Below are 23,824 nucleotides of genomic sequence, written 5' to 3' on the forward strand. Positions count from 1 at the left end.
GTGCTCACCTAGTAGCCACACACGGTGCCCAAGTGCGCGGCGTAGTGCGGGGGGCTTCTATGTTTGTCGTGTCCGCCAACGGTCGCGGTAATGCATGCACTCAACATGTCTTTCTTCTGTCGTCCCCCCCCATTTTTGTGGTCTCCCTGTTCTTGTGTGCATTAGCATCATCAGGCAGAGGAGCAGTGGCACCGGAGCAGGAGGGAGCTGCATCCCACATGGCCCTGGAGCGCGACACAACGGACTCGGAGTTCACCAGTGGGACGGAGGGTGAGGGGAGCTCCACGGCGGGGACAGGAGCTGACACCAGTGATACAGACTCGTCCTCTGATGGGAGCTCCCTTGTGGTGGCGGCAACATCTGTGCCCATCCGAATCTACAGGTACAGCCGCCACCCCCCCTACCAGCACCGCCCTCCCAGCAGCCCCTCAGCCTTTGCCCCGTGCCCGCTCACCCAGAAGGGTGGGCATCACCTTCCCCAGGCACCTCAGGCCCTGCCCCAGTCACCCCTGCTGCCCTCAGTGAGGAGGCCATTGACCTCCTCAGGTCCCTCACTGTTGGGCTGTCTACCATTTTGAATGCCATCCAGGGTGTAGAAAGGCAGTTGCAACAAACAAATGCATTCCTGGAGGGCATTCATTCTGGTCAGGCGGCCCTTCAGCGAGCTTTTCAGACTCTGGCCTCAGCACTGATGGCAGCCATTGTCCCGGTCTCTAGCCTCCCCCCTCCAACTTCCTCCACCCAGACCCAATAACCTCTACCTCAGCCTATCCCAAGCACACCTCCAGACCAGCATGCACACACGTCAACACACAAGGGAAGCTCAGGCAAACATAAGCACCACACATCCCACAGGCACTCACGCAAGCATCACACACATGCAGACACACCAACATCCACTGCCTCCACTGTGTCCCCCTCCTCCTCGTCTCCTTCCTCCCTCCCAGTCTCGTCTCCACTCACACCTGCATGCACTACATCTACAGCCACTACGTCCATCACCAGCACACACACCACCACACCCCGCTCACGTGCAGTCACCACCCCCACTGCCATTCACACGTCCCCTGTGTCCTCTCCAATTGTGTCTGTGACGCCACCTCCTAAGATACACAAACGCAGGCACACACCCACCCAACAGCCATCCACCTCACAACAGCCTCCAGCGCATGCACCTTCACCCAAAGTCACCAAACGAACAACTCCTACAACCACAACCTCTTCCTCCACTCCCAAACCCCTCCAGCTACCCGTCCCAGTGTTCCCAAGAAACTTTTCCTGTCCAACCTGGACCTCTTTCCCTCACCTCCCCCACCCCGTCCATCTCCTAGGGCCCGACTCTCCAGGTCCCAACCTAGCACCTCAGCCACAACATCTCCGGGACCAGTGGTGCCTGTAGTCACCGGAATCTGGAGTGCACCGGCCACCAGGGCAGCCAGTGTGGCACGGAGCCACAGCACCGACAGTCCCCCATCTGTCAAGCATCAAAAGTTGGCCAGTGCCCGGCGGGAGAGGGAGAAGACTCCAGGCACCAAAGCCGCTCCCAGGGGTACAGGTGGGAGTGTGGAGTCAGCTGCGACAACTTCCAAGGTGGGGAAGGGCCACAAGAAAGTCAGCAAGTCTGGGAAGAGCAGCACGGCGGAGAAGACCGCCATCATCCCCGCTGCCCAGGAGGCCACCGCCATCATCCCTGCTGCCGAGGAGGCCACCGCCATCACCAGCCCTGATGCCCAGGAGGCCACCACCAGCACCAGCCCTGCTGCCCAGGAGGCCACCGCCAGCACCAGCCCAGCTGCCCAGGAGGCCACCGCCAGCACCAGCCCAACTGCCCAGGAGGCCAGCCCAGCTGCCCAGGAGGCCACCGCCAGCACCAGCCCAGCTGCCCAGGACAGGACCGCCAGCACCAGCCCGGCTGGGCCATAAAGGACCGCCAGCACCAGCCCCGCTAGGCCAGACAGGACCGCCAGCAGCTGAGTCACTGCCAAGGACCCCGCCGCCACAAGCACCGCTGAACAGGACACCGCCGCCACAAGCACCGCTGAACAGGACACCGCCGCCACAAGCACCGTTGCCAAGGACACCACCGCCACAAGCACCACTGAACAGGACACCGCCGCAACAAGCACCGTTGACAAGGACACCGCCGCAACAAGCACCACTGGCCCATGAGCGCCAAGGGCACTGACGCTACTGAGTCCGTCATGAGCAGGATGAAGCACTCTGGGCACAAAGCCCCCTCCCGAACCTGTGGAGAGATACATCCACTACCTCAGTCCTTGGCAGGATGAAGCACTCTGGGCACAAAGCCCCCTCCAGAACCAGTGGAGAAAGGCATCCACTACCTCAATCCTTGGCAGGATGAAGCACTCTGGGCACAAAGCCCCCTCCACAACCAGTGGAGAAAGGCATCCACTACCTCAGTCCTTGGCAGGATGAAGCACTCTGGGCACAAAGCCCCCTCCACAACCAGTGGTGACTGTTATCTACTTGAGAGACTGTGGCTTTGCACTCCCCAGGAGAAAGTAGTGGGCAACCCACCCACTGTAGAGATGTGAGAGACTGTGGCTTTGCACTCCCCAGGATTGAACAGTGGGCAACCCACCCACTGGAGAGACTTGAGAGACTGTGGCTTTGCACTACCCAGGATAAAGCAGTGGGCAACCCACCCACTGTAGAGACTTGAGAGACTGTGGCTTTGCACTCCCCAGGATAAAGCAGTGGGCAACCCACCCACTGTAGAGACTTGAGAGACTGTGGCTTTGCACTCCCCAGGAGAAAGCAGTGGGCAACTCATCCACTGTAGAGACTTGAGAGACTGTGGCTTTGCACTCCCCAGGATAAACCAGTGGGCAACCCACCCACTGTAAAGACTTGAGAGACTGTGGCTTTGCACTCCCCAGGATAAAGCAGTGGGCAACCCACCCACTGTAGAGACTTGAGAGACTGTGGATTTGCACTCCCCAGGATAAAGCAGTGGGCAACCCATCCACTGTAGAGACTTGAGAGACTGTGGCTTTGTACTCCCCAGGATAAAGCAGTGGGCAACCCACCCACTGTAGAGACTTGAGAGACTGTGGCTTTGCACTCCCCAGGATTGAACAGTGGGCAACCCACCCACTGTAGAGACTTGAGAGACTGTGGCTTTGCACTCCCCAGGATTGGACAGTGGGCATGTGGCCCCCTCGTGGATTTGGCGTTGTGCACTCAACCAGCTGAGGTGCCCCCCCTTTCCCTTCCCCCTGAGGTGCCTGTTTTATTGCTATCTGATGCCCCTGCAGTGTTCTCACCGTCATGTTCGGGGATTGAGTGCGGGCCTCGCCCATGCCGTGTGGGCCCAGTGTTCCACAGACTTCAATGGAGCACTACCTGGACTACTATTCTTGGTGTATATATTTGTTTATAGTGTATATATATTTTTGCGTCCTGGATTTTCATATATTACAATGGTTACACTTGTTTGCTTTTGTCTTTGCATTCTTCCAGGGGAGTTGGGGGGTGTAACTGTAATGTGTCATGCTGTATTAGTGTGTGTGTTGTAGTGGGTGGGGGTGTTGCGTGTGTGTGTCCCTGTTTTTCCCCTTCCCCCTCCCCTGTGTCGTAGGTGCAGTACTCACCATTGACTTCGCCACCGGCGTTCGTGCTCCTGGTAGAGGAGCAAGAAGATGAGGGCTGGCAGGATCTGGAGCTCGGGTTCCATGGCGTCAGGATTCCTCGTAGGGTGTGTAGAGGTGAGCGTTTTCCCTTCGGATTCCTGTTTCCGCCGTGTTTTTGTCCACTGTGAATCCGCCCCGGAAAAGGTGGCGGATTGGTAGGTTGTGATACTGTGGGCGGTACATTGTCCTCCGCCTGTCTGTTGGCGGTGACCGCCAAGCTGTTTGTTTGTACCGCCGTGGCGGTCGGAGTGTTAAAGTGGCTGTCTTTGTTGGCGGTTTCCGCCATGGTCGTAATGCCAGAGTTGTAATGACCACCTTAGTGTTGAATGACACTGAAAATGTCACACATAAGCAATCTGAAAGCTTGGCAGCTATGCAAAGCCTGTATTTCACTGAAAAGTGGTCTCCACTGAATGTATTTCTCTTAATTCACAGTGCTACATAAATTTGCATGACATGCACTAAACAAATAATATAATTAAATAGATTACATTTTCTCCTATTTTTAGTGCCGGTAAAAAGGAAAATGTGCTTTCACAATGACAGCGCTGCTCTCCTAAAATTAATCACCACACCTGGCAAGTTCTCTTTTGCAGGCCCATGTGTGGTGAAGCATCTACCAATTAATTCTTCCCAGTGTGCACACTCACATCAGCAAACAGGTATACTGTCCCACACCGGACTTTTTCTTACTTATATCAGTGTCAATGTACTACAAAAGAAAAACAAACTTTAGAATATGTTTTTGTGTCCTTACACTCTGCTTTGAAGTTAAAATTAGACTTATATTAATACACTGGGTTGCCTAAACATTTTAAATATTAGCACGCTGTACCCAATAAAAACACACATCTCAAACTATTGACAGATATATCTGCAGTCTCAAGCAAACAATGAGTACCAAACGGATAACATTCAATGCTCCGAATCTTTTTAAAGCGTACCAAAAACAAGCAAATGGAACATTTTAAATAAACTTTCAATACAATGCACGGCAGATTCATTCAGCCTGCATTTCACTCAGGTAGCTATAAAACATCCCAAGAGAGCCATCCACATTCCATATACATAGCAACATGGCTAAGATTTCTAATTCAATGTTTGCCAGTGGTCACAAAGCTTGCATTTCACAGAGAAGAAGTCTTAACTGTAAATTATTTCTCGTAATTCGCAGTGCTAAATTCATTTGTATAACATCCACTAAACAATTAAAATCATGGAATAGATTACATTTCCTCATATTTTCAGTGCTGGTAAATACATGCTATCACAATAACAGTGCTGCTCTCTTTTGCAGGCCCATCCATGATGTAAGCATCCACCAATGAATTCTCCCCAGTGTGTGAAAATAAACAATGTAAATGCATACCCACATCAGCAAACAGTTACACTGTCCCAGACGGCACCTTTTCGTTCTTATATATATGTAGTGAAACCAACTCTATATTGTCAATGTACTACAAAAGAAAATCACACTTTAGAATACTTTTTTATTGCTCTTACACTTTGCTTTGAAGTTACAATTAGACATATATTAATACACTGTGTTGCATAAACATTTCAGATAATAGCACATTATCCCCAACAAAAACACAATTCTCAAACTATTGACAGACATATCTGCAGTCTCCTGCAAACAATGAGTACCAAACCATGACATTCAAATGCTTCAAATCCTTCTAAAGGGTACCAAAATCCATTAATACGTTTTGTAGTGTAAAAAAGCATAACGAGTAACATGTAGTATGGACCTATATTTCCATTGAGGGATCAAGGTGACATAACAATTTTACCCTGCTGTATGCTAGACTATGTAAATAACAACCCACATCTTGCCCTAAAGCTCAACCCCTTGGTTCTCCCTACTGGCTATACTAATTGGCTGCTTACTGAATTCAGTGTACTCATATTTGAAGTAAGATATATTGATATATGTATTTGTATCATCCATGTACCAACAGATCACTAACATTAGTCCAGTAAGAGATAATATTACATCCATTAAATGTTAAACATTGAGAAACTATTAAAACTGCAACATTCAAATGACAACCCTGTGTGGGATTCAATATGACATTTTCTTAATGTGCCCAACAGTACTTTTCTATAATATTTCTCTCCTACTTACCACCTCAAATATCCAATACTAATTTTAAAAAACTGTAAACAAAACTGTAAACACAGAAACTCATCTGGAAGAGTGGAAGTACCTTTTGTTGCATTAATTTTGCAACATATTTTAATTGTTTTCCTGTTGTACTTCCTTATTATCTTATTCCACTCTTATTGGTATTTATTTTACTGAAGGCTTTGGATGTACACCCTCCACACATGATTATAGAACTACAGTGTATACTGGACAGATCCTTACCCATATTTGTTGTAACAATCAATATGGTAGAAACCCTTAGAAGGTGATGGAATAATGATTTATGTAGCTTCTTTTAACTAAACAATATAGTTCTACTGATTTTGTCACAATCCAGTTCAGGACCATTTTTCAATGCTTTTACACTTCAAAAAGAAATGTGGAGTGCATGAAGCAGGAGGGTGCTATCTCAAAGCAAAGTCGACCACAAAGGTTTGTACCAATAAGCACAGATGAAACATGAGTCTGTGCTGCCTCAGTCCTGAACAGTTTTCATAGGTCCAAGTTTCTTCAAGCATACATCCCAGAATTAGGTAATCTATTAATTAATGTTTTTGTTCCCACACTTTCAAATTTCACTGTAGGAATTCAGTCACTTGTATATGGAGATTTCACAAAGTAAACATCCAACTTCCTAAATTAGCTTTTTTTGTTATGTCTTTAGGACAAATGCACAGTTCTCTGATAAGCACAAGTATCTGTAATTCAAATTTAGAATCCAATGGTTCTGTGTTACAAAATAATTGGGGTTCACTAAAATATAAGTGATGGATTACTCAAGACTTGTGGAGCCTTTTACTTACTAGGCCATATAGTATGCAGAGTTGGACAGCAGAAGCAGGACGTCCACATCCTTGTGAGTGGCATCAAAAATGCTGCAATCAGAAAGAGCAATAGGTTAGCATTTTTATGATGTGAACACAATCAAACAGACATAGATTACGCAGTCACTGATAATTTACTGAAGCTCCATTAAAAAATCAACAGTTTAAATTAAAAAAACATGTATATCTACCAGAACACTGCCAATTTTGCAAATATCTGAAAAGTATTTTAAAGAGCTTCTCATATGTAGGCATTTACTATGAACAGTGTGATACTAGTGTTACTGCACATCCCAGTAAACATTGCAGCTGGTAATAATCCTGGATGATCACAAGTTGAAAAACCATATCTGTTAAAAATCATATGGAAAAACATTTGAATTGTACTGTATGCAATAAATGTATCTTGTGATATAGATACCGATATTTAACATATGTGATATTTATTTATGCAGAAATTAAAAACCTTTCTAAGTGTGTTTTTATGTGAAAATCTGTGGTAAATGGCAATGAAAGTTCCCACCACCACACAGCAGACTGTAGAAGATTCGACATGTGTGGATTTACAAAATATTAACCATTTTACAACTAAAACATTTATTTTTTAAGGTAATAATACAAGTTTAGAAATAAACTGTCCATCATATCTTTGCATGCAGATGGTGTACTGTTAGCTCCGAGACCCAACCGATATCTGGAGTAAGCAAGATGCTCAAGATGTGGGACAGAGGGTACTGAAATTAAACGCATGGTATGGGACTGCCCCATGTAGGAACATATTGGGAAGAAGTGACACGCACAATAGCTGAGGTCATAGACAAGGAGATTCATTGTACATCGGGACACTGTTTACTGGGGTGGTTCCCCCACAACTTACAAAAGTGACCAGAAGGTTCCAGGACCTGGCCTATGTCCTGGCCAAACGAGACATTACCATGAACTGGAAAGGGCTGAGAGGTCCACGAATTACAAAATGGTGCAAAGAACTAGAAATGTGGGCAGGCTTCAAAGGGGACATCTTGCTTAGAGAACAAGGAGGTCTTAGGCCTCTAGACATAGCAAGAGCATGGGAAGTGCTGGTGGACTGCCTGAAGGACTCTGGTGGAGGATCTCCGGGTTCCTCCCCAGCCTGACAATGAGCCTCCAGGGACTCTGTGATGAGCAATAATTACAAAGACACACACCCTATGCCCCGGATGCTTCAGTGACTAAATCACTCAAAACCATGTGACAATCCCTCTAAATGGGGACGATTGTCACCTATAACGCATTATAACTGCCAAATATATACATTAAGAATGACTCAGAAACGGGGGCAACAGGTAAAGGGAGGGGAGAGCGAATATGAAAGTTAAAATAATAATTCAATGCTTACATGTTATAGTGAGCTATACGACTAGAAACAGAGAGGATGATCATCCAAATGTTCTGCATGTACTAGTTATACAAAATCGCCCATAAAATCTGCTTGAAAAAAAATTGGAGTGAGGGGGCGTGGCCAAGATGGTGACCAGAGGGACGCTGGATAGAGTGCTCCGCTCTCGGCCCTTAAATAATCCTCATTTTCACTTCGCCGGGACCACTTTGGTGCCCTATAAGGGGTTCACGGGGGTCCTGAGGGACTGGAATGCAAGCCAGTGCAGACGCGTCTTCAAGACAGCAGCAGATGCAGGAGAGAAGCAGTGCGACCTGGTAGAGTGAGGCAGACTGCGGAGGCAGAACGCTGTAGTCGGCAACCGGGAGCACGGGGATGGTGTGCTTCCCGGCCCATGCGCGCATGTATGGTGATGGCGCTGTGAGGGCAGCCCGAGCCGACGGGGTGGAGCCGCGCGGCGCGGAAGAACGAGGCAGCAGAAGGGGCCGGAGACGGCGTCCCTCCGGAGAGGGGCGCAGTGTGTGGTGGTGTTGATGGCCTGGGCCCGGACAGTGGGGACTCTGCTAGCCTACGCTTGGAGAGAAGGCGCTGGTGGGTCACCGCTGCAGGGTACCCTGGCGACGGTCAGCCGATCAAATATCCCGCAGGTCACGGACAAGCTGAAGACAGAGCACTGTCTGAAAGATTTGTTGAACTAGGGGCCGGCTGGCAATGATGCACCGCCGCGGAGCAGACCACCCTGTAGCTGGGATCCTCCTGCAGAGGAGGAGATAGACTTGTGCCGGTTAGTGGCACAAGAGGGAGACAGACTATACCAAAAGAAAGGACACGTGTTGCAGGCACCCATAACTAAAAGCTGGAGTTGCTGATTTTCATGAGCTGCCACAAGTAAGTCCACGGGGAACGCGCTGCACACCTCCTGGCTGTGCTGTCAGTCTAGGGCGAGACGCAGAGGCAAACCCCCCAAAGCTACATTCAGATACCAGCACTGGTGTTCATCACATTGCGCATAGTGTCACAGGCGAAATAAGGGCGGGCTGCGCAGAAGACGGGTGCAACTAGCTGACGATCCTTAAACGTGGACGACGGCGTAACCAGAAGTACAGTTACCCACCATCATGGTCAAACCAAAGCAGACGTGTCTGCCAACAACCACTGTAGACGAGATGCTAATCCCCAAACCCGCTGCTAGTGACCAGACAAGCTCCCTCCAGCAAATAAGTGAGACATTAGGAACCCACTCTTCCCAGTTCGACAAATTACTACAAGCAGTTTTGGACACTAAAACAACCATGGAAGGCAAGATAGACTCGCTGGCGCTTGAGGTGAATATCCTGAGAGTAGATAAATGCAAATTAGCAGACAGGATTAGCAAATGAAGCCTTAATCACAATAGTTCGACCCGAAATTGCTGCAATGCAGGGTCAATTACAGAGCTTGGAAACAGAAGTATCAATATTGAAATGAAGAGTGGAGGATGCAGAGGGTAGGTCGCGGAGGAACAACGTTCGCTTTGTGGGGTTCCTGGAGCGAGCAGAGATGCCTAATGCAAAGGCATTTCTGGAGCAATGGTTGAGGGATGCAGTGCTGACAGACTAGGTGTCACCATCCTTTGTGGTTGAGCACGCCCTCCGGATCCCAGGCAGACCGTCCCGTCCAGGGGCTCCGGCCCGCCTTTTGATTGTGCGGTTCCTCAACTTTCATGATCGGGACCAGATTCTCCAGAATTTCATATCGCAGGGCCCCTGGCAATTTCATAACATCAACATTACTGCATACCCTAACTATACTATGGAAGTACAGCTGAAGCGAGCTTCCTTCGTGAAGATCAAGCAGCTCTTACGAGAGTGCAACATCAGTTACTCACTATTGTTCCTGACACGTCTCCAGGTGGTTGACGGAGAGAAGACACGCATCTTCCCTTCCACGGAGGACGCATGTACTTGGGTGCATGCCAAAGGATTAATTTCACCACAAACAGATACAACTAAAACTAATGACTGGGTCACGCCACACACGCGGTGCGTGTAAAAGACCCGGAAACGCAGCGCGCTCATCCAGAGAGCAAGCAGCTGCGTGCCAAGCACAAGCCTTAATGGAAGCTAGTCAGTTCTCCTCTAATCAATACACCGCCCTGCATGAAGACACAAATATTGATTCAAACTCATCACAGGGCTACTCCAGTGCGTCTATGTCCCCATTGGCTTTCGGCCCTGACCTTACCCCGCATGTAGCAGATGACCTTTAATGTTGCCCGGCGTGTGGCTCCGTGGGCCCAATCTGGCCGCATGGCCCGGGCCGCTAACTCCCTGGTTCCATAGACAAGATACCACATGGAAGGTAAGGAAACTGCAGGAAGAGCTGAGGGGGATGACGCATCGGCTTGTTTGAAGCTCCCCATGGGGTCTATCGCTGAATCACAGGCACAACAATAAACTTTACAGATAAATTAGAAAAGGCAAACAGACTAGTAGAAAGGGCCGTAGGCTCACGCCACCTCTGATTCTTTTACCCACGCCCCTCCAAACCCTATGGGTTTCCGTAGAGACACAGTTGGCACCATTACTCTATGTTGCACCTGTTGTGCTTAAGTGACATATGTTGGGTGTTGCTTGGTTTATTGTTATTATGTTAGCAAATGCCACATGACACCGAATCAATTGCAGCAAGGATGGGGGGATCAACACATGATAAACAAAGTTCTGACCGTATTCCTCTTCATAATACTTGAAACCACATGAGCATTGACGTTTATGCTATACTAACCTGGAATGTGGGGGGGCATGGCTACACTCACTAAACGTAGTAGGATTTATAATTACTTGAAACGGTACAAAATACACATAGCAATATTGCAGGAGATGCACCTCACGGCGACTGAACTATATGCTCTTGACACTAAGTGGCGGGGCAGTTATTTGGCACAACCACATCTACATACACCAGAGGGGTACTGATCTGGGTGGCCCCAGTGGTTCCATATGTAGTGGGTCAACACACGGTAGACACCAATAGTCGGTATGTGTTGCTAGAGGGTGCACTGGATGGCAAACCGCTAATCATAGCGGGGCTATACGCCCCCAACACGAAACAAGGCAAATTCCTCCTGTCAATCAAGCCCACGCTACTTAAAGACCCAATGTCCATTATCATAAGGGTGGAGACCTAAACTGCGTACCAGACATTGATATGGACAGGCCCCACCCTGCATTAATAGGAGTCCCTTGCAGACAAACAACCGAGGCACTTCAGAAGTGGATATCCAAGAGGGGTTTAGGTGACGTGTGGCGTCTCACCCACCCCTTGGACAGGGAACACTCCTTCTAGGACTGGTTAGTGCTTTCAGGGAGGTAGCCTATTTGGCTAAATCCCTATCAGACCCCTGTCCTCTAATGGCCACCGTACAATGGGGTAGACCATGTGCCCGAATACCCACATGGCGGCTGCAATCAGACATGCGGCTGGACCCTCTATCCCACCAGGAAATGGCTGAGCACATTTCTACATATTTTGAACTAAACGGGGGAACGGCTGCAATGCGAGCAATAGAATGGTATGCTCATAAAGTAGTGATAAGAGGCTACTGCTTATCAGTTGCGGGGGGCCTGCGACGCATGTTAACAAGGGAATTGACACAAATAGAAATGGATTTAAGGGGCGTGGAATGTGCGGTGGCACAGGGTACCATCACACCTGATGCCCTTCTCGAACCAAGCAGAGGCAGGAATGAAGCTGACATGCACCTGCGGAAATTCGACTACTGTCATTACACAGCTATCATACATTCAGAAGGTGATCGGTCAGGCAGTTTACTAGCATGGTTGGTTAGGGGTGAGATACCAAGCACTTCTATTGGGGCCATTCGACTTGACACCGGGACATTAGTTAACGCACAAGCAGACATTAATGATGCCTTTAAGGAATACTACAGTTCATTATACAAGGCGAGACCTGACCCTCCAGAGGCACGGACAGCAGTTATCTTTTGCTCACTTCCTGTCGCTCAGCTTTCTTTACCACAACAGCTAGAACTAGAAAGACCCATTGATGCAGAAGAAATAAAGTTAGCACTGCAACAACTAGCTCGCAATAAGGCACCGGGTGGCGATGGCTTACCGGTGGAATATTACCAAACTTTCACGACACAGATACTTAAACCGTATCAAGAGATGCTCCAGGAAGCCCAGATAAAGAGGCAACTTTCAAACTCTTAGCGTGAAGCATTAATAGTGGTCCTACCCAAACCAGGCCGGGATGCATTAGATGTACGATCATATAGGCCTTTATCGTTGCTGAACCTAGACTGTAAGATTTTAGGTCAGATTCTCGTGAATCGGCTACTTCCGTTCATGCCACACCTAATACATGAAGACCAATCGGGGTTTATTCCCAGTCGGAATACCTTCTTGAATGTCCAACGACTGTTGCGGCTCATATCAGCCGCCCCAGAACTGGACTATGACAGGGTTGCGCTGTCCATGGATATTGAAAAGGCATTCAACACCCTTGGCTGGTCTTTTCTAAGAGCAGCCTTAAAGAACATGAGATTCGGCCCAGTGACCAGGAGCTGGATGGACACTCTGTACTCTAGCCCCACGGCTAGGGTCAAAACGGGTTAGGTTATTTCTGAAAGCTTTCTCATAGGCCCTGGCACTAGGCAATGGTGCCCCTTATCACTGCTCCTGTTTGCAATAGTGATAGAACCCCTTGCAGCCCAGCTCAGACTTCGAGCACAACAATGGGGTATCCCTGACGGAGGACGGCATCAGATAGTATCCCTTTATGCGGACGATGCACTAATATATCTACATAACTGTAAGGGGGAAGGGTTCCTGTACTTAACTCTTGAGTCTTGTGGCTCATGATTAAATCTAACATCTCTCTAGTATTCTGTGTACCAATACCCACACAAGAAGTATAGGTTAAGCACGTAAGCTAATGCAAAAGGTCCATGGCATGCTGCACATCTTCATACATAAACACTGTAGCCAAAGCTACCCAAGCTAAACTAACAAGAAGGAGGGAAAAGGAGCAGAAAGAGTCAAGAAAGGGTATTGCAGAGCACAAGACAAGCAAGCTGTGATCTACTGGGTTCAGATGAAAAATGAGAACTGGCAAGGGCCTCCATACATGGACAGTGAGGAACATGTCACATATGACGCATGCACATGTGCGTGATGAAAAAGTTACTTACCGTAGCAATATTTTTTGTTGATAAATACCCCTTTTGCAGATTTCTCACCATATGAGCATGACTTCTAGGCTTCAAACTGGTTTGAAAATATATTTCCCAAGGAATAACTCTCAAGGGCTTCCAGGTGGTGCCACATGCTCTAACTGTGACTCTGCCTCTGGGCATGATGTCAGTAGAGTATAATAAGCACCAACCAGTGCACGGTTGTCAGTTCAATTAGTTTTGTGACTTACTCTCAAGGTGTGTGGAGAGTAACTGAAAAAGCTGCAACAAATACAGTGTACAACATGTTTTCATACCTTGGTATCATTAATAATGGCCGAGCCCATCGGAGAGGAGAGGAGGCATTGCGGAATCTGCAAGTATATTAGGTATCTACCTAGAAATATTGTTACTGAAGGTTAAGTAACTTTTTCTTCTGATGGATAAACCTTCCAGAGATTCCTCACTTTATGAATGAGTTCCAAAGCAGTACTTCCTTGGGAAATGGTATTAAGTAGTGCTGGATGACCAAAGAAATCATGCAATACAACTTTGGCAAAGTACCGTCACTGCATGCCTCTGACGTGAGGCAGTAGTGCTTTGGAAACGTAAGCAAGAACCACCACATAGCTGCCTGGCAGATATCAGCAACTGGAAGGACTCTGGAAAGAGTCTTGAAAGCAGTCATTGCCCTGGTGAAATAAGCAAGAATGCCCTAAAAAGAATGTGTCTAAGCCAGGGCATAGCAGCTCTTAATGCAGAGGATGAACCAAAGTGAAAAGGCGCAATTGTTCACTGCTTTGCCCTAGGCTAGCCTGGCTTGTAGTGGGTACCAAGGGGTACTTACACTCTGTACCAGGTCCAGTTATCCCTTATTAGTGTAGAAGAGGTGTTTCTAGCAGCTTAGACTGATAGAAGGTAGCTATAGCAGAGCAGCTTAGGCTGAACTAGGAGACATGGAAAGCTCCTACTATACCACTGGTGTCATATGCACAATATCATAAGAAAACACAATACCCAGATATACTAAAAATAAAGGTACTTTATTTTTATGACAATATGCCAAAAGTATCTCAGTGAGTACCCTCAGTATGAGGATGCCAAATATACACAAGATATATGTACACAATACCAAAAATATGCAGTAATAGCAAAAGGAAGTAATGCAAGCAGTGTAAAGTTACAGTAGGTTGCAATAGGAGCACATAGGTATAGGGCAACACAAACCATATACTCCAAAAGTGGAATGCGAACCACGAATGGACCCCATACCTATGTGAGCTTGTAGAGGGTCGCTGGGACTGTAAGAAAACAGTGAGGGTTAGAAAAATAGCCCACCTCAAGACCCTGAAAAGTAGGTGTAAAGTGCACCTATAACCCCCAGAGAGCACAAAAGTCGTGTTAGGGGGTTTCTGCAAGGAAGACCAACACCAGCAAAGCAACAACAGTGGATTTCCGGACCTGAGTACCTGTGAAACAAGGGGACCAAGTCTAAGAGTCGCGACAATGTCGAGAGTGGGCAGATGCCCAGGAAATGCCAGCTGAGGGTGCAAAGAAGCTGCCACTGGATGGAAGAAGCTTTGGTTTCTGCAAGAACGAAGAGGACTAGGAACTTCCCCTTTGGAGGATGGATGTCCCACGTCGTGAAGAAGCTTGCAGAGGTGTTCCCATGCAGAAAGACCGCAAACAAGCCTTGCTAGCTGCAAGGGTCGCGGTTAGGGTTTTTGGATGCTGCTGTGGCCCAGGAGGGACCAGGATGTCGCCACTTGGATGAGGAGACAGAGGGGGTGCCCAGCAAGTCAGGGAGCCCTCACAGAAGCAGGCAGCACCCGCAGAAGTACCGGAACAGGCACTTAGAAGAGGAGTGAACCGGAGTCCACCCGAAGTCAGAAAAGGGAGTCCCACGACGCCGGAGGACAACTCAGAAGGTTGTGCACTGCAGGTTAGAGTGTTGGGACCCAGGCTTGGCTGTGCACGAAGGAAATCCTGGAAGAGTGCACAGGAGCCGGAGCAGCTGCAAATCACGCGGTACCCAGCAATGCAGTCTAGCGTGGGGAGGCAAGGACTTACCTCCACCAAACTTGGACTGAAGAGTCACTGGACTGTGGGAGTCACTTGGACAGAGTTGCTGAGTTCCAGGGACCATGCTCGTCGTGCTGAGAGGGGACCCAGAGGACCGGTGATGCAGTCTTTTGTTGCCTGCGGTTGCAGGGGGGAAGATTCCGCCGACCCACGGGAGATTTCTTCAGAGCTCCTGGTGCAAGAAGGAGGCAGGCTACCCCCAGAGCATGCACCACCAGGAAACAGGCGAGAAAGCCGGCAGGATGAAGCGATACAAGGTTGCAGTAGTCGTCTTTGCTACTTTGTTGCGGTTTTGCAGGCGTCCTGAGCAGTCAGCGGTCGATCCTTTGGCAGAAGGTGAAGAAGGAGATGCAGAGGAACTCTGATGAGCTGTTGCATTCGGTATCTGAAGAATTCCCCAAAGCAGAGAACCTAAATAGTCAGAAAAGGAGGTTTGGCTACCTAGGAAGGAGGATAGGCTAGTAACACAGGTAAGAGCCTATCAGAAGGAGTCTCTGACGTCACCTGCTGGCCCTGGCCACTTAGAGCAGTCCAGTGTGCCAGCACACCTCTGAATCCAAGATGGCAGAGGTCTGGGGCACGCTGGAGGAGCTCTGGGCACCTCCCCTGGGATGTGCAGGTCAGGGGAGTGGTCACTCCTCTTTCCTTTGTCCAGTTTCGCACCAGAGCAGGGCTGGGGGATCCCTGAACCGGTGTAGACTGGCTTATGCAGAGATGGGCACCATTTGTGCCCATCAAAGCATTTCCAGAGGCTGGGGGAGGCTACTCCTCCCCAGCCCTGACACCTTTTTCCAAAGGGAGAGGGTGTAACACCCTCTCTCTGAGGAAGTCCTTTGTTCTGCCTTCCTGGGCCAAGCCTGGCTGGACCCCAGGAGGGCAGAAACCTGTCTGAGGGGTTGGCAGAAGCAGCAGCTGCAGTGAAACCCCGGGAATGGCAGTTTGGCAGTACCCGGGTCTGTGCTAGAGACTCAGGGGATCATGGAATTGTCTCCCCAATGCCAGAATGGCATTGGGGCGACAATTCCATGATCTTAGACATGTTACATGGCCATGTTCGGAGTTACCATTGTGACGCTATACATAGGTAGTGACCCATGTATAGTGCACGCGTGAAATGGTGTCCCCGCACTCACAAAGTCCGGGGAATTCGCCCTGAACAATGTGGGAGCACCTTGGCTAGTGCCAGGGTGCCCACACACTAAGTAACTTTGCACCCAACCTTCACTAGGTGAAGGTTAGACATATAGGTGACTTATAAGTTACTTAAGAGCAGTGGTAAATGGCTGTGAAATAACGTGGACGTTTTTTCACTCAGGCTGCAGTGGCAGGCCTGTGTAAGAATTGTCAGAGCTCCCATTGGGTGGCAAAAGAAATGCTGTAGCCCATAGGGATCTCCTGGAACCCCAATACCCTGGGTACCTCAGTACCATATACTAGGGAATTATAAGGGTGTTCCAGTATGCCAATGTGAATTGGTGAAATTGGTCACTAGCCTGTTAGTGACAATTTGGAAAGCAGAGAGAGCATAACCACTGAGGGTCTGGTTACCAGAGCCTCAGTGAGACAGTTAGTCATCACACAGGGAACACATACAGGGCACACTTATGAGCACTGGGGCCCTGGATGGCAGGGTCCCAGTGACACATACACTAAAACAACATATATACAGTGAAATATGGGGGTAACATGCCAGGCAAGATGGTACTTTCCTACACCTGTCATCAACTATGTCCTCTCAAGTGTGGTTGAAGTAGTATGAGACTGTACGCAGAAGTCCAGCCTATGCAGACATTCCTCATCTTTTGAGTAGAAAGGGCAACATGTTGGCCCAGATGAAAACCAGAAAGTACTCTGGGTGTGGATGGATAGCTGTAAAGGATCAACTTATCCAGGCAGAAAACTAAAAATGGCAGATGAACTGAAAGGAAAGTTCTTCAATCCTGCAAGAAGAGGTAATCACCACCAATAGAACTGTTGTAAGCAGAAGCTGTCAAACCTGGCAACAATGCATCGGCTCAAATGAAAATGCCATCAAGAAGATCAAAACAGGGATCAAATCCCACTGAGGTAAAATAAACAAGTGGGAGGGAACAAATTTTGCAGAGCTCTCAGAAGATGCACCATTAATGGTGATTTAAACAAGGAAGGTACATGAACATTAAAAAGCAGACATGAATCAGAATGGGACTGGTCCCTTTGAGCAATTGTCTATGATGCGACTATCCTGAGGGAGACCTAATACATACTTTATGGCAATGCCCCACTCTCTCTACCTTTTGGGAACCATAAATAGGATACTGGGCTGGAATATTTCATGGGACCCCAAGTTAATCTTACTACAACTCACAGAGGGCGCCGAAGGGAACAGATATCAAAGGGCACTACTGTGGTTAGGATTACTGATTGCAAAACACAACATAGGGCAGGAATGAAAAGCCATGACATTTCTGTCAGTCGGCAAACAGGCTAAGGAAATCGCCCCTGCATAAGCCTAGAACTTCCAATATGACTGGTGCGGGTGCCTCCAAAAACACCATAAACTCTGGAGGAAAAGAGGCGACTTTAGAGGCATTACACTAGAACCGTGCCCACCACAACCCTGGTCCCTGAGTGGAGAACCATACTCCACCAGAGGCAAACAAGAATAAATAACAGGGGAGTGACACTTACAGGATCTCTTGGATGGGAACAATCTGCTATAATATGTTTGTATGTCATGACACAGCGTAGTAATGGATATTCCATTTTATGTTGCGATCATTTTGTATATGCACTGTGTACTGTTCCGAGAGTGGGGTTGGATTGGTTACAACAAAAATCAATAAAACGTTTTACAAAAAAATAAAAACGCAGACACGAAAAGGGCATTGTAAAAGTTAATATGTCAGAGAGGCAAGATGTAAAAGGACTAATACCTTCCAACTCACAGCACTACAAAACTTGTTCCGATGGTTTTAGAAGATTAATTTGCTTGCAGGCACTCTGGCTATCAAATCAAATCAAATCATTAACATTTATAAAGCGCGCTACTCACCCGTGTGGGTCTCAAGGCGCTAGGGGAAAGGGGGGGGGGGAGGGGGGTTACTGCTGCTCGAAAAGCCAGGTTTTTAGGAGTCTCCGGAATGCGGAGTGGTCCTGGGTGGTCCTGAGGCTGGTGGGGAGGGAGTTCCAGGTCTTGGCTGCCAGGAAGGAGAAGGACCTCCCACCCGCCGCGGAGTGGCGGATGCGAGGGACGGCAGCGAGCGCGAGGCCAGAGGAACGGAGGAGGCGGGTGGGGACGTAGAAGCTGAGGCGTCGGTTGAGGTATTCCGGTCCCTTGTTGTGGAGGGCTTTGTGTACGTGGGTGAGAAGTCGAAAGGTGATCCTTTTGCTGACTGGGAGCCAATGCAGGTATCTCAGGTGTGCGGAGATGTGGCTGTTGCGGGGTACGTCGAGGATGAGGCGGGCCGAGGCGTTTTGAATGCGTTGCAGGCGTTTTTGGAGTTTGGCGGTGGTCCCAGCGTAGAGGGTGTTGCCGTAGTCCAGGCGGCTCGTGACGAGGGCGTTGGTCACGGTTTTTCTAGTGTCTGCGGGGATCCAGCGGAAGATCTTGCGGAGCATGCGGAGGGTGAGGAAGTAGGCAGAGGACACGGTGTTGACTTGACTTACCAAGATGGAGTCTGCAGCCTCATCAGGAGGGCAAAACAATCTATATGACCCTGCTCAATCTAAATGTGTGCAGTCCGGGTGTCTGGGAATTAAGGTGTAAGACCTGACCATCCTGCTGTGAAAGTGGGCAGGTGAATGTTGAGTGCCAAAAGATCCTTCTCTCCCAAACTGCTTGACCCCAGTCCTTCCATAATACCCTGGACAAAAGTGGGTTCAGCAGGAACATGTAGAGCAGGCAGAGAAATCGAATCTGAAGGTATCCCACAGAGATTTATCCTGCGGGAAGTGTATGGCACAAAACTGAGGATATTTCCTTTCCTGGGCTGTAGCTAAGAGATCCATGAATGGAAACCCCAATCAAGAGAAGATCACCTCCATGACCTTGGGGTGTAACACCCACTTGTGGTCCAGTGAGAGAAGTAGGAGGGCATAAGTTATGACAGTAAGGTTGCCTGTAAGATAGGCTTCTACTGGGAAATTCCCTTGTCGCAACATCCATACCCACAGGTAAATCTCCTCTCAAGATACAATTGACAACTTCATAGTACCCTGTTATTAACATAATAGCCATAGTAGTTTTGCCTGACAGAAACTGGACGATGATGCATGAGCTGGAGGAGAGAAAGGATTGCAGGGCAAAGCAGACTGGCTGAGGCTTGAGGACATTAAGTACAAATGCTGACGCGGCACAATGAAAGGGCAAGTACGGACACTTTGCCCAGCTGAGAACCCTAGCCTGGTGAGGAGGTATTTCTGACCACAGTTGCCACAACCAGTGGAAGGCTGAATAGGTGATTTCTCAGGAGGTTGACAGAGTTCAGCCACCACTGCAGGTCCTGATGCACTAACTGGAAAATCTGCACCTGAGCTACAGGACACCAATGCTGTTGCAGCTGCTGCCTCCTTACACACCAAATGGGGGCTCTCTTCCTACAACTGGCATGAGGCACCAAAAAGATGCACAAGGCCATGTCTTACAGGACCGGGATCCATGCTTGAGTCGGACAGATCAGAATCATTAACTGATAACCTGTAAAGGGGCAGAAATTCCTTACTAAGGGCTGTGGCAAGCACCCCAACAATAAAGGTCAGTGTCTGGGTGTGTGAGTAAGGTCAGATTTCTGAAAGGTGACTGTAAAGCTAGACTGTAAAGCCACAGTCTGTTGGAAATGTTTGTGGACAAGAATAAAGTGCTCCACCTTCATCAACCAGTCATCCAAGTATGGTAATACATGTATTTGAGACCTCCGACCATCACTTTTGTGAAGAAACATGGGGCTCTTGTCAGTTCATATGGGAGGACTGCAAATTGAAAGAGCTAGGTCCCCACTACCCTCCCCAATATCAAGTAGTATTTGGGGGCATGATGAGAAGAGTCAGACAGGTTTGATGTGGCATAGGATGGTGCTGACTGGATCAATCTGCTGTTGGAGATGCCCTCTGGATCCACCTCAAGCTTGAAATGAGCAATATACAGGCGGAGGTGTTTGGGTAGGCTGAGATGACTGATGCTGTCATAACCGCACAGCCCTAGAAAAACATGAAACATCTGATACTGTTGGTGAAACTGCTGTGTGGTGGGGTCCTAGGGTATGAGCTGTAACCCTGTTGTTTTTAAAATGTTCCACGGAAGAGTGGTCCTGCTCTCCAAATAGCCACTCACTGTTAAAGGGAATGCCTATGGGCATAGGTGGACATCTGAATCTCCAGTGGAACACACCCACCAGTACCGATAAAATAAGCACTTGTGTCCATGGAGTTAAAGCCAAACTTCAAGAACTGTTTTGATGCATCTAGACCATCACTCACCATGTCAGAGAAGGGCTTCTTTATATGGCTAGGAGGTTTACAGTCACAGGTTTTGACGGCTCCTGGACATGGACAGAGATTTTAAAAGTAGGTATTGTTTGCTATGCCAAGAGCTGGGCTGCCAAAGGAAAAAAAACTTTGCAACCCAAGGCATCAAACATCTTGTATTCTCTTTCTGGGGGATTTATATGGAAGGGACTGGTGTTCTGCTTTGAAGACTATGTTTGAAACAGCAAACCCTCCGGTGATGAGGGAGGATATTTAGAGCAGGTAACTTGGAGCAGGCCTGGCAGATCTACCTGTGGACTGTTGGACACCAAAAAGGGTTCCTCCCAGGCAGCCATTATAGGGCCCAGAGAGCCTTACAAAATGTAAGCTAGGGCTTTGCAGAAGCTGTACAGCTTTGCAAGATTTTCTGCCAGAATGTAAGATTTTGTTTCGGTAAAATGTGAAGTCACTTTCAAGGCATCCCCTGCAATCCTAAATACTGTTGTAAATGATGACACAACCTCTGAAGCAGGAACTGAGGGCTATGAAATGATCCCTTCGGGAGAAGTATCTAGGCCACTGGTATTTGTAAGCCCTAAATAAATCCTAACATTGGTATTACAAGGAGGCAGAAGGTGGTCAGCCTCTAAGTCATCATCCTCAGTCTAGCTATATTCTTTATCCTCCACAGTCTAGGCATTTGAATATAAACTGAAAATCTTGACCAAACAAGCTAATCTTTGAGTTGAGTCCAATAGGGTTCATCATTAAGGTTCATCATTAAATGTAACCTTTACTTTCTCCTTTGCCACACAGACAATTTCATTGACTTCTCGGCTGGAGTTGGAGTCAGCTCTTTGGGCAGAATCACCTTCAGAAGGGCCAGAGCGAATGGGGTGTGGCACCCTGGCCAGTTTTGACTTTGTTATGGGTGCCGGGACTATGGAGGCACAGCATCAGATGGGAGCCACCAAGCTCACTGAACAGGAGTAGCCACTATACCAGAGGGTTGTGGAACCATCCTGAAAAGATGGAATATCACCAGCTGGAAGGCATCACTTACTACAGGGTCTGCCGACAAACAGGAAACTCCAGATTCATCATCTTAAGCACCGGACAGGAGGTGGGGAGAAGAGCATGGGACAGGGTGGTCAGGGGCATAGGGTGATGGGGTAGGTCGCCTAATGACAAGGAAGAGTCTGGTGACAGGGAGCGACATAGGACTGGACCACTTCTTCAAAGAAGAAGATGTATCCTTCATTGTGGTAAGGTCTTTTAGGAGAATGTTGCATGGAAGATGACTTTCCTTTGAAAGAGAGGGCGTCCACTTGGAGGTTTCCCTGTGGGTACCAACCAAAAACAACATGGCCTCCCACTCCCAGATGGTCATATCACAATCCCAGCCACTACATACAAGCATCCTATGGTACCTACTTGCGGTCAAAAGCTGAAAGAGCATTCCAGACTGTGTTGATAAGTCACAGAAATACAAGAACGGACCCAGCAAGTAGGCTGGCACCTGATATACTCCAAAGCAGCTAAAGCTGGTCTGGGGTTGCTTGTGTCCTGGTTCGGAGGGGATCTTGCCTGGCAGTTTGAGCTAAAATGTTCCTACTGGTGCAGAACTAAGGTTGATTTGAATATTTGCTGGTTCCTCTCTGAGATGACATGGTGGACAAAACAAATAAAAAAAGGAGGACTTGCATGCAATCCAAAGTAATTACCAGTGGCTGAGATTAATGTAAGGATTCCACCAATCCTTTTTGCTTCCTCAGTACAATACTTTAAGTGCAATGGGTATGCCTAGTTGGGGGTCTCATGCTCACAGAGCCACTGAAATCCACGTTCGCCCTTCTGAAGCGATCCAAAAAGACTAAAACTTGTCAGAGGGAACATGGCCTGTCAGTTCAGTGGCTGATTTGTATAAGAGCTGGGTCCTGTCTGAGGTGACCTGATTGGTAAAATAAAACAGTGAACTGAGATGTGGACACAAGTAATTGCCAGTGGCTGAGATTAATTCAAGCATTCCTAGCATTATTTTCATGTTTTCCTGATATACTCAGGTCAAATCATGTCCTGAGACTGACTCATTGGTGGAGCCACACGGCATCATCTGGAGGTGAATACTTTAGGGAAAAATATGTGGACCCGTCGGACCCACCTGAAGCCTGGAAGGTGCATTTTAAAATCATTAAGTGTTTCCAGTTATATCACTATGTGACAGAGTACCCACAATTGGTTTGAGAATGGGTAAAAGTTGTTTTAAGGGAACTAATGAACTTGTGAAATAGAAAGGGGAAAAGAGATCTTAAGCAGCACACCATTCCAAAAATATATCCCATCTACAGGAGTAGATGCTTTGGTAGGTAGCATAACATCAACATCCACATGGGACCAATCTCACTGAGCTGCTAGTTAAGCATAGGAGCAAAGAATGTGCATAGTAGGGTGATGGACCCTCTGTGATTTTATCAGAAAATGAGTTTTCAAAGGGAGAAAAACAGAGTTCAAATGAAAAGGTAATCTATCTTTCATAACAAGATTTCGGGTAGATACTATAGCTTCCAGCAGATTACTCACTGAGGTGCCACAATGGACCCACAAACCTTTTCCCCTTCAGCATGACTGGGTGACACCTTGTGGCTTCAGACGTAACTTGTTTTCCTAAGATGTGACACCGGGACACATAAGGTGCCAAATACCATGCAGGCATTAGTTCTTGATAATTGTTCTGTGCCCTACTGAGCAGTGAGTAGAGAAATATACAGAGCAGAAACAAAAATGACAATAAGAGTAGACTATCATTGAATAGCTTGGAATCTTATTAATGACGGCACTAACTCACTAATAAGGGTGCTGAGGAAGCTGCAGAAAGGTATTGTACCCACCAGGAAAATCATGTCTGAAGCTAAGCAGCTTTTCTTTCTAATGGATACTTCTTCCTACACATTCCTCGCCATATGCATGAGCTCCAAAGCCGTACTTTAAGAAAGGCGTCAATGAGAGGTGCAAAATAACCAAGGAATTCATGTAACACAGCCCTGGCTAAGTAACGTCACTATGAACCTGAGAAGCAAGGTAATAGGGTTTAGCAAATGCATACAAGGATGACCATGTGGC

The 23,824-nt window shown here is 47.8% G+C and overlaps 1 protein-coding gene across 3 annotated transcripts in view; it reads right to left on the reverse strand.

Annotated features, from left to right (window-relative positions):
- INPP5F (inositol polyphosphate-5-phosphatase F) overlaps nt 1-23,824 on the reverse strand; it is an 855,919-nt gene that overhangs the window by 78,023 nt on the left and 754,072 nt on the right. For all 3 annotated transcript variants that reach the window (XM_069239234.1, XM_069239233.1, XM_069239235.1), the window contains one exon: nt 6,606-6,677. In XM_069239234.1, the coding sequence (XP_069095335.1) occupies nt 6,606-6,677 (72 nt within the window). The remainder of the gene's footprint in view (nt 1-6,605; nt 6,678-23,824) is intronic.

The sequence above is a fragment of the Pleurodeles waltl genome, chromosome 6 (assembly GCF_031143425.1).
Source record: "Pleurodeles waltl isolate 20211129_DDA chromosome 6, aPleWal1.hap1.20221129, whole genome shotgun sequence".
Taxonomy (NCBI): Eukaryota; Metazoa; Chordata; class Amphibia; order Caudata; family Salamandridae; genus Pleurodeles; species Pleurodeles waltl.